The sequence below is a fragment of the Oryzias melastigma genome, linkage group LG7, assembly GCF_002922805.2.
Source record: "Oryzias melastigma strain HK-1 linkage group LG7, ASM292280v2, whole genome shotgun sequence".
Taxonomy (NCBI): domain Eukaryota; kingdom Metazoa; phylum Chordata; class Actinopteri; order Beloniformes; family Adrianichthyidae; genus Oryzias; species Oryzias melastigma.
The window spans coordinates 10,097,573-10,113,841 of record NC_050518.1 but is presented as its reverse complement, the minus strand read 5'-3'; the positions used below and the strand labels follow the sequence as shown (position 1 = coordinate 10,113,841).

At 36.1% G+C, this 16,269-nt stretch overlaps 1 protein-coding gene across 1 annotated transcript in view; it reads right to left on the bottom strand.

The window, feature by feature from the left end:
• cacna2d3a (calcium channel, voltage-dependent, alpha 2/delta subunit 3a) overlaps positions 1-16,269 on the bottom strand; it is a gene marked incomplete in the record, with an annotated part of 125,797 nt that overhangs the window by 87,297 nt on the left and 22,231 nt on the right. The window contains 1 exon segment of the mRNA XM_036212745.1: positions 14,160-14,276. Coding sequence (XP_036068638.1) covers positions 14,160-14,276 — 117 coding nt within the window.

Sequence of the window (16,269 nt, the reverse complement as noted above, 5' to 3'; positions counted from 1 at the left end):
TTTATCCATTTATAGACGACTCGGCTCATGCATGTTTTCCCTATTCAAACTGTCTCAAAACTGTACAGCTGGATAACTCCAATGATGCTCACCATTTTTGTTGCACCACTAATGTCACTTATCCATTTTAAGGTGCTATAAGCTAGCAGGAGAGCGTGTAAAAAGGGGATGATGGGAAGTAGGGGTCAGGCGCCAAAAACCACAACCTAGAGGCCAATTTCTGATGAACTACTGCCGTTCTACAGAAACTAAGTCCTAGAAAATTGCAAGTTTTTTAAAAAAAAAACGCATGATTATAATTGAAAGACCACTAAGAACGCTTTTAAAAAGGATGAAAAGACGATCAGAATGGGGGTTCAACAATTATTTTTGAAGGTGCAATAGCATTAGGCACATGTGTGAGATAAATTAAATCCAAGGATGCTTGGGATTCTAAATATTTCATGTCATCTTTAAACTACATTTCCAATCACGATCAAATAAGACAGTAATTTTGGTTTATTAAGTTTTTCATACACTTTACATTTAACATTATTTTTTAAGAATTATTTTACCTTTACTTCTAAATCCAAACCAGTTACTTTGTTCTAGTTAGATTCCAATTATGCTGTGGACCTAACAGAACTAAAGTAATAAAAAAGTGTCTCTGTAACAGTGTTGTAAGTTTGTAGAAGGTAAAAATAAAAAGAACATTGGCTGAAACAAAAAAAATACTAAGACATTTTATTTTGGTAAATGCCATTTTCCTTCACTTGGACTTAGTTCCAAACAACTGTAATGTAAATATTATTCAAGTTCTTTTTAAAATTTGGTCTCAACAAAATGTGACTGAGAACTGAAGCAGTATCCTACAGAGGTGCCGTGATTATGAAAGCAATTATTAAAGATGAAACTGTGACAGTCTGTGCTGTACGTGATCTCCTGCTGCAGAAATTGCCATTTCTGATGCTCATAAATATCATAGTGCAATCAGCACCCTTTGGAGAACTTTTTTGTTTCTTCATGTTGTAAATAAATGTAATGTTCATTTATTTATTTATTTGTTCAAATGATTTTAGCTCTCTATCCCAGAGGTCTGCAACCTGTGGCTCCGGAGCAGTTTAAGTTTTGTCATTTCCGCTTAGATTTGTAACATGTCAAACAACTAAGCAAAAGAAAAACCTAATTTACTGTCAGAAATTCTGTATAAATATTCTTTAAATTTGTATTTTTAATTTAATTCAAAAAATAAAAAAAACTCAATTTTGTTCAGTTACACTAAAGTGGTTAAAGTTTTGAACAAATGCAGTTTAAAATGATTGAAAGTGATTTAGAGTTATGAGTTTTGTGCCTCACATCTTAGAGAATGGTAATATAAAGTTCTTTTTTTTTTTTTTTTATAAATAGATTCTAATAAAATGTAGTTTATATTTGAGAGTAATAGGGAAAAAAAAATAATGGAGGCACACCAAAATCCTGATGATAATAAACATTATGTTTGACAGTCTTGGATTTTTAATTTAAGTAAAGCTGCTGCAGCTGGACGACCTTTTTGACACAGAGTGGGTTTTATTTTGAAAGGAACTAGTGTGTGCTGCTGTCAAAAGTAGGAGAAGTTACAACTGTTATATATAAACATATAGGCACTGCTGTAATTTAATTATTGTATTTTTTAAGTTACACTCATAAACAAAGTTTAATTGACCAAAAAAAAACATAAATATTGTTTATGCTTTAACTATAAAGTGGGACTTTGTGGCTCTTTTTGGGTTCCGGTTCGTAAGAAACTTGACCAAATGGCTTTTTCTTTATTCCAACATTTTAAAAAACTTTGAATCAAACAGATGTGTACAGCCCTCCCACCTCACCCCCCACACACAAACTCATCTGCTTCCAGATGTGATGCTCACAGTAAACTTGCATTGTGAGTAACTTCTCTGTTTCACAGCTGCTCCTGGAGCCTATGAGTCCTAGTAATGGACTTCCATTTCACATTTCCATTCAAATAGCTTTACTGGGTAAACTAGTGCAATCAGCGAGCTTATTTCAGTTGTGCTTCTGCTGTGTGTGTGCTGGCAAGCTGTTTTGGGAGGCAAACATTGTAATCTAGAGTCTGGCCAATCATTTCCCTCACCATAGCAACACATCACCACTGAATGTTGTTGTATATCATTTTAGCTTTATGATGATGTTGTTGAGTTTTTTTATGTTCAGGTATTGTGAACAGGTCTTGTTGTCCATAACAGAGATTCTATTAAAAAAATATAAACAAAACAAGGACAGTCAAAAAAGAAGAAATGAGTGAATAACATTTGCTAGGTTAGTTTTAATCTCAAAGCAAATTTTATTTAATTTAAAAGCAAAGATGTTAGAAATGCAACTAGGAAAACGTTTTACATAACTTTAAACATTTCTGAAAAAAAGGTATGAATTATTAGTTTTAATGCCATACTTCATAATTTGCTTAGAAAAAAAAAAAGATTAGTTCTTAAACTAAATCTTGTGGCTCTTATTGTTGATCCGGCCCTCCATTGGCCTGAACTATGTAAACAGAACTCCTTAGTAAATCCCAAGATCTTTTGTTCCATCTGCAAGTTACAGATTGAGAGCTGCCTTTTGATTGAACGTAAGATCACAAATTCAATGTTTCCTTCCAATTTTTTGTCTGCTCAGTTCTGATCATGTAAATTCAGCAGTTTATCCACATTTGACTGCAACAAAATCCTTTTTTATAAGTGCAGGTAAATAAACTACTTATCTTTCTTTTAGATGCTTAACAACTAATAATCTATATCTGATGAGACCACATTCAATTACTCAAAAATTAGTCATGTTAACAGCTGGTTACATCTAATTAGGGCTGGGCATCCATTACTGAATCAATTCAGTTTCAAAAAATCACAAATTGATTAACATTTATTTATTTACAAGTACTTTACTTTTTCATATTTCGACCAAAAAAGATATTTACGACAAAGTATAAGGGCCACCATAAAAATAAATATAAGACATAACTCTGTAGGATTCACTTTTGGTTTCATTTCAAGCAGAATCTAGTTTGTCAATCACTGATCAGGATCCTAATCCAGAAGTCTCCAGCTAAAACATTGCGTTGTCATTACTAGTATTATGAGCTAGTGTTTATTTGTTAATTGTACCCTGTTTACAAATTTATTCTATTTTCTTTCAGAATTGTAACAATCAGTTTTTAACTCTTGATTGTTCCTGTTATTCCTGAGTCAATATAAAGCATAAAAAACAAGGCACATAACCCAAAATCAAACAATATTTACATTTACCTGCTGTCATGACTAGCAATTCGTTCAGCCTTACCTCGCAGACAAGCACTGGAGCACTAGGTTAAAAATAACTTCCACTGTGGCAGCCAGCTTTTCATTTGGAAAAATAGATTAGAGATAAACAGATACTACTCTCTTCTGTGAATTTCAATTGAATCATATCACCAAGATGATCACTCCAGGTAGGGCGTTAGTGTTGCTGTGGGACTATGCAACAGTCTGTCTCCCATACATTTAAATGAGCCTGCCACGTCTGTGTGAATGGGTGTTCCTGCCAAAACGCCTGATGTTTAAAAAGAGAGGAAATTACTTTTCATCATTCTGGTGAGGCTCTGGCTTACAAGATGGCAACAATAATTAAACTGACACGGTCAGAGAGGCAGGCCCCGTTGTTACTTTGAGAGAAAAAAATATGCCAGCTACACACATCCACTAGCCTTTGACGTGACTGACAGAGAAACGCTAAAGATACTGAGCGAGCAAGACTTGCAGTTTTTGAAAGAGGATCTCCTTGTTATTGACTGACTCCTGACATGTTTGTGCTGCTCTCTGTGCACAACAAATATCTGAAAATTATTAGACTTGACTAGACAAGTCTGTAGTGAGGATGGGTGGATTCTGTCTGTGAACACAGAATGAGAGTTAAAGAGCTCTGTTCTACTGGCAGTGAAAGATATTCTTTTGTAGCTCCGAAATGTAAGTCACATAGCAAAGGTTTGGTGAACAAGTACATCTGTCATGAGAGAGGTTTCAAGAAACATACTTCGATTAGTAAGACCAAGGATTGTCACCACTGTAAAACTACAGTCACATATCTCAAAACGCCACCCCCTGGTGATCTAAATGCAAGTTTTTCAGAAAATTCAGCAGGTGGATACACAACTGCATTTGTAATCGGGAGGCGGAGGTGCATTTATATGCTTTGATTGCAGAGGTTTTAAGAAAAAGTTCCAATTTGACCAGCTAGACATTTTTTTTTTCTAAAAGTTGATCAGTCAGTGGTTGCCTGCATGGGCACATTTTGAGGTCACGCGGTGGCAGTCCAGTAAAAGGCGGGCTGCTTCAAAATTGGGTGACCATAGGATGGTGGCAGCACTTTTTATGGGAAAATGTGGGAATGTCTTGGATTGGTAGTCGTCCATAGCCGCCCAGTTACCTAGGGGTATAAAAAAGTGAGCCAATCTGCCCCCCTGATGGTTGCCTGACTCTCGCTGTCTAGATTCAAGACAATTGGGTGATGGCAAGAAATCTTGATTCTTGATTCCCAATTGCGCTATGGTAGTTGCATTTATGACCATAATCTCTTAAAAAAGTGCAGATTTCCTTATAGTTCTATGAGAATTTCACACTGATTAGCATTTGTTAATCCTTTAACCACTGATAGATCGCTAGAAACACCTAAATACTAATTCTTTGGCATACCGTAACTCTTCAATCGTGTACACAATCAATCAATGTGAATCAGCAAATTTTCATGTTGGCTTTACACTGATATGCAACACATCACTAACATAGTGTTGCATCTCTTCCCAACAGAATCACTTGATTTACATCGATTGTATACATGTAAAAGAGCTAGTCAAAAGAATAAAAAAAAGCTCAAATCCAAAAGGGTTAAACTGATATTGTACCATGAATATTTATAATACTTGTAAATAATATTCTTTAAAAGAACAAATATACTACTAAATATAATGTTTTAGGGCAGGTAAAACCAATACCCTTCACAAACACTGTCATTGTGAATGCAGCAAAAATGTGCCACAAGACCTGTCCTAATGCTGGGCTTTTGCTCACAGCCCCTGTGACAGAAGTGGAGGGAGGTTGGGGTTACATACATTATTGACTGATGGTAGAAGCATTTTTTTAGTAGCACATTAAGCCTTGACTCAGCACAGTCCTTACATCAACAGGAGTGAAGTGAAGTGGTCAACGTCTGAATGTTTTCCCAAGGTAACTGAAAAGTGCACAGTGGCTCCGGTTCGGTACGCCTTCTCGGTTTTAGTTGCACTTCTTTGTGGTTTGGCTGCTCCCTTTAAGGGTCGCCACAGAGAATCCTCCACCTCTATCTAATTCTATCCTCTGCAGCTTCCTAGCTCACACCATCCACCCTCATGTCCTCCTCGACTACATTCATGAACCTCTTTAATCTTCCTCTGGGCCTCTTTTCTGGCTGCTCCGACCTCAGCATCCTTTTACCAACATAATCACTGTCCCTCCTCTAAACGTGCCCAAACCATCTCTATCTGACTTCCCTGCATTTATCTCCAAAACATCTATGAGCCCATGATCATTTTTTTTAAACAAAGTATGAGCAAAATCATGTTTCCTTCTTCGTTTTTGACAGTTGATGTTGCACATCCATGTAGAGAATAATTTTAAAATAAACATTACTTTGTAATTTTAACCATGTACTTCATCACATTTTGAAAGAACTTTAGACCTGAACTAAATCATTCCCTGTTTAAAAAAAATAAATGCTAAAATGTGTGTGTTTAGAAAATCTTTCACAGGTAGTGGCTGGGCTTATGCACTCATTCAAAATTACAATTTCATTGACATGTTTTTTTGGACTTTTGGAGGAAGTCAGGCTGCCAGTAGAAAAACCTGAAGCTACAAACTTTACAACGAAAAACTCTGGGAGATTCAAACAGATATGCTTTTTTTATTTGAAGCATGGACTCCGACAACCACAGAGTATGGATAAGGTCGCAAACCTGCAGTAAACACCCAGTGGATCTCAGGAAAAAAAATTCTTGGATAACTCAAAGTTAAAGTCACATTTCTTTGTGAAAGGAAATGCTAACTCAGACTTGGCTTTTGCACAGGTCAGGTCCTCCGGGCTTTCGTTCTTCCGGAGGTCATGGATGATCCGAGTGAAACTGGCCTGGGTCAGCCCGTCAATAGTCCTGTGGACAGCAATTAATATTGCCAAAACCAGCCAGGAAAGAGTTGCAGAATCAACAGAACGGAACAAAGTTAAGCGACACTTTGCTCTCTCCGTTTTTCATGCTTCGACTAAATCCCAGCCAAGTAGGGAGGGGATGACATAGTGACAAATAGAACACCAGAGAAAAGAGAAGAGCAAAGGAAGGAGAAAGAAAAAGATGAATAGATGAATGGCAGAAGGGTGCTTTGAAACATCAAATCCCAATAATCGATTGTTGTCAGCTCTCAACAGTTTCGCTGACTAAAAGGGAAAAAGACGTACTTAGTATGCATCCCTTCATCCTCCTCTCTCTTCTTTCATATTTGAACTTCCCTTACCTTGTTGTTGTGCTCAAACTTTAAGTTTGACTTTATATTTTTTTTATCTACCCAACATCCATCCTTTCACACCTGTCCAGGCTGCATGCCCATTTAATCATTCTCCAAAACCATTCCGTGTACTTTGATATCATGCTGACAAGAAAACAACCTGAGAGGAGCAGAAAGAGGAAAGTGTTTCTACTCTGACATCTTTGGGCTTTGCCTTGACATTTTTGGCCATCACTTTCAGCAGAAATGCACACACCCACATGCACACGCACACAAGTCATACTATGATTGGAGACTGGTGATATCTCCTGAAATAAGTGAAATTACAGAAAGTGGTTCAGTGAGTTCTGTGACCATTGGAGTGCCAGAGACAGCCTCACCAATTCCAAACTCCACAGCCCCATAACTAACATTAAAGCAGGGACACTGAGCTGCACTTTTAGATCTGTTGCTGAGAGATTTTTTTTCATGCACTCAAGTTGATGGTGTGATTTGTGAATTTGTGCATCATTGGCAAATGAGGTGTAATGTTAATCTTTCACAACTATAGGTCTCAGGTTTAGGGTTCGTTGATGTAAATTGACCGTTTAACAATGGCGTTAAGTCGCTTTGCTTTTTGCCACAGAATGAACTCTAAAAAGTCATTCACTTCAATCAAGTTTTGATTTTTTGTAAAAGCATTTCCAGTGTCTTTTAATCAAGATTGTGTTGTTTTTATCTAAAATCTGAAAAATCAGTGTTATTTTCTAGAGTAGCTCCTGCAGAGCAGCAGTAGTTCACTAGAAATTTGCCCCTGAGTTGTGGGTGGGACTGTTGGCGCAGAGTTAGCCTCCCTCCACTTCCCATCATCCATCTGTTTACAAACTCCCACTAGCTTACAGCCCATCACAATCCAAACCTAACATTACCGGTGCAACATTTTCAAGCAAAAATTGGAGCCATCTAGCCACACAGTTTTGAGACACATGTCAGCTAAAATGAGGAAAACAAAGACGTACATGGATCTAGTTGTCTGCAAGCATATGGACCTGAATGGAGCTGTTTTCTGCTTCTAATTCACAATAATTTGAATAAAGAACTCAAGAATGCAATTTTGAGCTCATTTTGTTTATACAGTGTTCCCCTGCTTATTTGCGTTTCTTTATTCGCAGTTTCACATTTTTACAGATATGTTTTCAGTCACGCGACTCTTCAGATTCATCACAAAAAAACTCAAGATGCTTGTATGAAATTTTTGCATCCAAAGAAGGTTCTTCGGAGCTGAGGTGTCTCTCCGCTCCCGAGGGCAGTGGAGATACACCTCAGTTCCGTATTTGAAGATTCACGGATTCTGCAGAGATATTCATGCAGACATAATGGGGAATAATGTATATTTCCTCCATCATCAGATAAATTCAATTCAATTGTATTTATTTAGCCCAATATCACAAAAAAATTGCCTCATTGGGCTTCATGCCGGTAATTGTACAGAAGCAGAAGATCGTTCATAATATATAATATGAAAAATAGATAATTGCTAAACTAAACAGACTAAAAACTGGTTATCCCTGTCCTTAGACTGTCCTTCCCGGTAAAGAAAAAACTCCTAAAGAAACAGAAAAAAAAGAAATGGCACAACAGCATGTAAAAACACCAAGCACCAGCAAAGCAAGATGACAACCGTAAAACTTTGTTTGTCAAAGGGTTTTTCTTTCATTGTATTCAGTTTTAAGGTCAACTGGGGCAGATTAATATATAAACTTTTCTATCAACTGTGGTTAAACAGATGAATGCACTACTATTTGCTGTACAAGTGTTTTTCTCAGTGTTTTATATGCAAGTATTCACCCTTTGTTCAAATTAAAACCATGTCAAAGTAGCTGAAACACAAATTTGAGCATTCCCTGTGAAACTAACCGAATGATAGAACATGTTTATTCACACGGAAAAACTTCTGACAAGAATTTGACTATCATAGAAATTCAATTTAACTTCTGCTGTGTGTCCTCTATTGTGTACACACAGAAATCCACTACTTTACACCGGCTGATGACTTCAGAGGCATGGCTGTATCAGCAGGTACAGAGAAAAGACTGCCATAACACTGGGAAACAGCCCCAAGGAGCAAGACACTCTCTTTACTTTGAAGTGTATTTGTCGCATAAAACACAGTTGCGCTTGACTTCAAAGAAGCATTACAATAGTTACACGCTTTTCAGCTTTTGATTACACCTTCACTGTCTTTGTAACCACTTTCTTTCCACCCTTTTAATGTTGAACATAAACTTTTTTTTTAATTATAGGAGGAAAGGTGAGGAGCTGTTATCTATTGGACCCCTTACTTTCAAGAAGTGACGATAGTCCATTTTCTCAAACATAATTATACGCTGAGATGCTTTAGCCAGCCTGCAATAAGCATTTTAAAGGCGTATAAAGGTCATGGAGCATACTTAAAAACCTCCCCCACATATGAGAACATTTGAAGACGAATGTCTACAACTTCAATAAAAAAATGTGTTTTTGGTGTTTTTAACATGCTCTCGTGGCATTTTTTTCTGATGATGGAGGACATATATAAAGTAAATTAAGCTGAAAATTGCAATTCTGAGTATTTCTTTATTCAAATCGATGTGAATCAGAGGAAAACATGTTTAAAAAAAGCTTGTAGCGGTGACATAGGGGCTACAGTCGGCAGACCACAAGCTTCCTGCTTTGCTCGTCTGAGCTGGCATCTGTCTTAAAACTGTGGATAGCTTAGTTGCCTTTTTTGTTGCACCTGTGTTGTTAGGTTGGGGGGCTGGGGGCCTGTAAACTAGCGGGAGAATGTTTAAAAAAAGTGTTGATGGGAAGTGAGGGCAAGCTTTTCATGCTAACAGTCCAGCCCTCAGCAGATCAAAAGATGATTGGAGTGGGACCTATACTATGTTTAAATTCCTTCACTACACACTATATAGTGTATAGTGTGTTCGTCATTTTGTAGTGCTGTCCAAATCTACAATTTAAGAGAAGAAGAAGAAGAAGAAGAAGAAAAAACCTTTAATTGTCCCACAGTGGGGAAATTGCAATGTGCAACAGCGCAGGTACAGAGATAGATAGAGATAAAGGATAAAAAATACAATAAAAATATACATTATAAAGAGCTAGACAATGAATATACAAAGAATAATCAGTAATATATGGCATATTGACAGTTATTGCACAGTTTAGTGTAGGTAGGTATGTACAGGTATATACAGCTATTGCACAGTCAAGTGGTTCAGTAATTCGGGGTAATAAAAAATTCGAAAAGTTGGAATTCAAGTTGGAATTAATTTCCAAAATTGAGTGCACTAGAAATTTCCCAGAAGCCTTTGCTAAAAACCAGGATGTATCGATGCTCACTACATTGGCGAAAACAGACCACAGTGCATTGTTTTTGAACAATTTTTGGAAAAAATAAAAATGTGTTGAAATGTAATTACTTTTTTTTTAATAAACCATCAACGTGTTCATCATAAGAACCCACCATAAATAAGTGTAAAATACTCGTATTGATTAGATTTTCATTCTGTGAAATCGGTGACATCATAGGCCTACTTGCCATTTAAAAAAAACTAGTGGCCGTGGTGTTGAAATAGCTTTTTAAAATCCAGGGCACTAGATAGTCCTGCACTATATAGTTTTTTAGTAGTTAGGGATTAGGGTTGGAATTCGGACATAGTCATAGTCTTTTTTCCCATTATAAGATGAAAAAACACAAATATAATTCAGATATACTCAGATTCTCCTTTAGCATAAATAATCCATAAAAGATAAAAGTATAAAGTTTGCCCACTCTGATTATTAATATTCACTTTTCTCACTAATTCAGACCACGTTGTCTCAGGCATTAAATATATATATATATATATATATATATATATATATATATATATATATATATATATATATACAGTATATATATGTGTATATATATTTTAAACACTATGTCTAATCTCTCTAAAGGCCTTTTTTAAATAACGACCACATCACCAAACCTGCACAAACTTTTACAGGTATGTTCTGTAAGGGCACGAGACGCAGGCGTCTCACAGCAGGTGGTAGTGAGCGATAAAGAGGGGGCACGGAAGAGAGGAAGAGGAGATAAAAACCACAATGACAGGCTAAGGAGAGCGCCACGCAGAAATTGATTGGCCGAAGAGCCACATTTACTTTACCAAAGAGCAGAGATGGCGAGGGCAGACTAAATGGAGGTTACCAACACAGGTTAGAGGGATCACCCCAGACCAGATTTATGTAGCTTTTAAAATAAAATGTGTAGAAAAAGTCTTACTTGATCCAGAATCTGTTACATGTTCACAATAAAAATATCAAAAGACAGGATTTAAAATAAAAAAAAGATGTTGTTTTTTTTTCTTCTCTACACATTTTTTTTTGTTAGCTCTTCCTATTTAATGACCTTTTTAGCAGTCAAGTGCATCATTTTTGTTACCAGCGTTTCCCCTTCTAGTAAACCTCCAAACAGCCATTACACTCTGCACTCTCATGAAGACACACAAGCATTACAGAAAAGGACTTAAGAGCGGCCATTAGATAACCGAGTTGCCTCAAATCCCAGGGTTACACTCTCGAGGAGGTGTGAGAAAAACAACTGCTGCATGAAGGAGTTTCATTAGCGAGATACTAACGAAAGTCTCCTCGAAACGGTAACCTGTTTTAGAAAGTGAGTGAAAAATGGTTCAAGTAGAATATTTATTATCTGATAGAGGAGCAGCAATTTTTCATCAAAACATTTCCTTGCCAACAATTACTCATTAGTGTAACAGAGTCTAGTCGGAAAAAGCCTTATAATATTTTACATTTGTCTGAAACGTCCTTTGTGTGGTTAGTAAAGGCAGATTCTATAGAGAAGCAAAACAAAAAAACCAAGCAGGGTCATGAAACTCAACCAAGATAAGATATTGATTGTGAAAAAAAAAAAATGCAAGCAATCCTTAAGTAGGGAAATAATTTGTCACTATTTCGCCCATCTCTTCCCCCACCCTCTTTTATTACTATAACCCCTCACTTCCTTTTAGTTTGTGTCGTTGGGCCAGATTCTCTGAGAGAAATCCAATTTCTGTTCACAGCACCATGTTGTTCTGATACCATCTATCACCTGGAGCTAGAGCTGGCAGAGAGCGTGCTTCTCAGAGCAGAGCAATGTGGACACCTGTTACAACGCTGACACATACACACACACCTCACACACGCGCACACAGATGGATGGTTGGATGATGGAAAGTACAGAAAACAGAAATCCGTCGAACATAAAGCCGTAGTTCTGTGAAACGCAACAAATTGTAAAACTGTTACTGAAAAATATAAATCATAAATCACTTGAATGAAGCACCTTTATTGGTTTTAAATAATGTTGTCTGTCAAAGAATCCTCCATTGCTATGCTCAGGAAAACAAATGAGGGAATAAATTTAAGATTTAGTTCAAGGAAGACCAGTTCAAGTTGGGATCCACCATGAGATTATTTGGTGTGAAAATTTAGAGTTTAATTTAGAATTCATAAGAAAGGCAGATAATTTGGTTAGCCTGATCAATACTAATCTTAAAAAAGCCTGACCTGACGGTATATCTTCTGCCACGTACACATCGGTCTCATAAATAGTGTTTGAGCGACCGCTTTCAATGAAAAGCCTATCTCAACAGCAGGAAACCTGTGATTCCAGCTTCTGCGTTCAAACTCTCGCATTTACAATTTTTTAAGTCCGTTTTTTTTTTAATCTACAAACAAAGCATTCATTGAACCCACAGCGAAAGTTCAACCAGAAGAACTTTTCACTGCTTAAACATCAAACAGTTGAACTTTGACTAATCAAGGAGTGGAATTTGGTAGTTCCTTAAGAGTAGCATCCTTTTCAAAACACAGATGTGCCAACCGGTTGAAAAGTGATCATGAAGGAGATATTAATAATTGTGGTTTGTGCCAGTCCGGATTTGTATGACACCACGACTGAATCTGAATTCTTGCCCTACCCCTCGGCCTTCTCCCTACCGCTCCAATTGTAGAGACATTTTGAAGTGATAGGGGTGGCCGAAATAGTTTTTTGAAGGGCTAACCCTTGACACGGAGGAATGCAGAGGGTGTTCTGCATCAGAAGAAGCTTATTTCTTCACATGGGTGTGCTCTGAACCACATAGGTTTACATTTAAATGTAAGGAATTACTTTTTGTTTTAGCATGACTTTTTTAAAGTTATAAAACCAATGTTCTTATGTATTTCCAAGTGCTAGCAGCTATGCGCTAATGTAGCTGACCGTCGATGATTGATGACATCATTAAGTGGGAAACACTATTTTTCAATATCTCTCTATTTGGAGGGCTAAATGTAGAGGTAGGGAGAAGCCCGGAGCAAGATTTGCGAAATTTCCACCAATTTGACATTTCTCACCAAGATTTTTCCAGGCGTAAGTGTGGGACTGGTGCTAGTAAGCAGTAAAAAGCAAAATGAGAAGAAGCCACTCCCTGCTGGTCTGGTGTAAACACTGTAAGAAAGTGCATATACAGTAGCGCGTTTTTGAGGTAACAAAGTCCAATCAGGGGTACTGAGACGTGTCAAAACAAAATGAAGTCAATGTAACATAACGAAGGACAAGTATGGTAGAAAACTTGTGTTGATTGTTGTGATTTTGTTTTTTTCTTCAGTTTTATGTGAGGTTTTGCCTAGATTTAGTCAATCAGAAAACCTGCAATAACATTACCACAGACTGATAAAATTATAATCTTCCAAACTCAAAAACTGCGTTCATTAAAAAGGAAATGACAATACTGCTGTGGCAAAGCTAGTTACTTATCCAACAAAGATCAAATAAATTTGATAACACACACAAAAAAACTCCAAAATTGTTTCTGTAAGATTTTTATGAGCATTTTATGCAGATTTCATATTTTCTGCAGTCAATTAGTCATAATAGGATTGGCTTCTGATTTATTCTAATTAAATATGTTTTGGCCGTACTGGTACACAAGTAAACACTGTTTTGTCTTTTCTGCACATTGGAGTTTATCACAAAAGGTATGACACTAAGTTTTACACACGTTTTTTTCTTGATATTATAGCTGTAGAGTTCATTTAAATAATCATTCTTTCCAGAACACATCCCTAAATACAACTTCTTCCATAAACGAGTCTTCTGACCAGATATTTGAAGGTGAACAAAAACCATTACAAATATAATACATTGTCTGATATAAATAAAAGTTGATGTTTCTTTTTGTTTTGTTTTAAATAAAGCATATAAAGAGGGGAAAATTGGCACTTTTTTTTAAATCTTGTAAAAAATATATATATTTTTTAAGTAAAAAGGTTTTAGTTCTTCTCCTCAATATGATATAGACTACCCTATTTAAAAAAAAAGTGTACATGTGTGTATACAAACATGCTTTTTTTTACTCATAACTGTTTAAAAAAACAGTCTTGAACAAACTATTTTTGCATTTACTCTGTTAAGCTTCTCTAATACTAGATGAACCAAAAGCTAAAAACTGTCATAATGGAAATAGTACATTTGCATTTTTCTTCTTCGAATATTTTTTTTTTCTTGTAATTTACTTTTTTAATCTTTATTTTACATAAAGTTAAAACGAAGCACAGAGGATGAAGACTCCATACCTTCATAGCCTGGGCTTTCTTGTGAAACATCTCCTCCATGTTCTTTGCCAGCTTCTTCACCAGCTGTAGTCCGTCAATCTCCTCCACCTGCACTGCTCGCTCAAACTCCTTGTATTTCTGAAAAAAGGACATTTGTTATCACTTTTACAGCATCACATAACCCTTTTATTTTGACATGTTTTTGATTTTAAAAAGAGATATTATGTGGTCATGCACAAATGAACAAGTACTATGCAGCATTTATATCATATGTGAAATTTTACCATCAAATTTCTCATCTTTAAGTTTTGCTAAATTCACAATCACTAATTTGCATTACTGGATTTACCGGTAGCTATTATTTGCAGTGTTTTAAGACTTGGTTTAATCCAGGAATTTTTTTTGTGCAGTTTTTTATTTTTAGTATAAAGTAATACACTTTTTTTAATTAAAATTTTACAATTGTTTGAAAGGCAAGATTTAACAGCCTTTAACATTCAACATTTCAAATTAGCTTTGAGTTTTACATACCAAAAACTAAGCCATTAAACGCAGTACTGGCCCTTGCTTACTGCACTGCAGAAAATTACATCATTCTGTAATAAACCTTCACTGAAGCGCTCAGCTAAGCCGGCGCCTTCACTGAGGACAGTGACATTAAGTCTTTCTAATTCCACACCCATGTGTGCCACACAGTCACATACATACATGACTGATCTAAGCGACGGGAAAAATTCCACGGAAAAAAAAAAAAAAAGAAAAGGGAAAAAGGTTTTTTGAAAATTTGGCCAAAGCTGCAGGAAAATGTTTTTTTTCACTTGGGGGATTTAACAGATTACTGCCATATCAAATAGCATGCCCTGTCTAATGCTGTGCCAGCCTGCTTAGATGCATGCTCTTAGCTACCACTGTGCAGCTAAAACCATGAGGAAAAGTGAAGTCACCCAACAGCTTCTGAGTTCAGGCAATCATCTGAAAAATGCACACACAACTGAGAACAATATTTTCTCCATGTCATGAAGTTTTGTTAATGGTAAATTCTTCTTGTGTTTAAATGTTAGTGAAAGTACAATAAATATTTTTTAATGGACATCAACATCCTGCATTGACCGTAAAAGACAAGACAACATTGAATGAGTTGTCTTTATTGAATTCTATTTTTGTCCTTTTGTTGTCATTTTTTTAATCTGATTCTCTTAAGTGATAGACAGAGATGCAATGCAATACAAAACAATTGGAATAGTTGGAAGAAAAAGGTGAAATGAGGACAAAATGTGTTTTTAGAAACAACGTTGATGGCAATAAATGCAAAAGCAGCTTAGAGAAAGTATCTGAGCTCATTTTAGATGCAACTGTAGACAAAAAGTGAGATTAGAAAGTAGAGGAAAAAATAGCTGGATCAGTAGGAGGTAAGAGGATGGGGAAAAAACTACATCTGCAGTACTGCGGGAGGGACAGACGAAAAGGAAATTAAGTCAGAATTGCTAAATTTACATTTAGTTGAATATTTTTAACACTGCAGAAAAAAAGGTTTTTGTTTTTAATTATTGCCTCAGTTAATTATTGCCCAAAAACATGCATAAATAATACTTTGTAGAAGGTTGTGCAATTTTTAAAACCAAAATTCAGGTCGGAAGGCTAATAAATTAGTACAATTAAAGTAAATAAATAAAAATATTATCAATTAATTTATGATGTACTCAAGAATTTGAATTAGAAACATTTAAAATGTTCTAATCAAAGTGCTTTTTAGTAAGAACAGATTTCATTACAATAGATGAGGCAGATCAAGTATCTGCTCTGAAAAACTCTGCATCAACAAATGAGACATCCCAAAATATAGGAAAAATGAGATAAATCCATTTGCCAGTGCTGATCGACATCATTACTTCCTCCTACAACAGCACCGCTAATTAATTCCAGCCTTAAATCTTGTGTTGTGTGGCCAATCAAAGTGACTAGCTGATGACTCAGAAAAAAAAAATTAAAAAAAGTCACAGGAAGCGTCACGGTAAAAGAAGGAAAATTATAATCCCCCCTGGTTGAATGACAGAACAACAGGAAATTCCAGTTTTAAACCAGTTCTCTGTGCTGGCTGACTGCAGTGGGATGCTGAAGCTGGCGGGTCAGC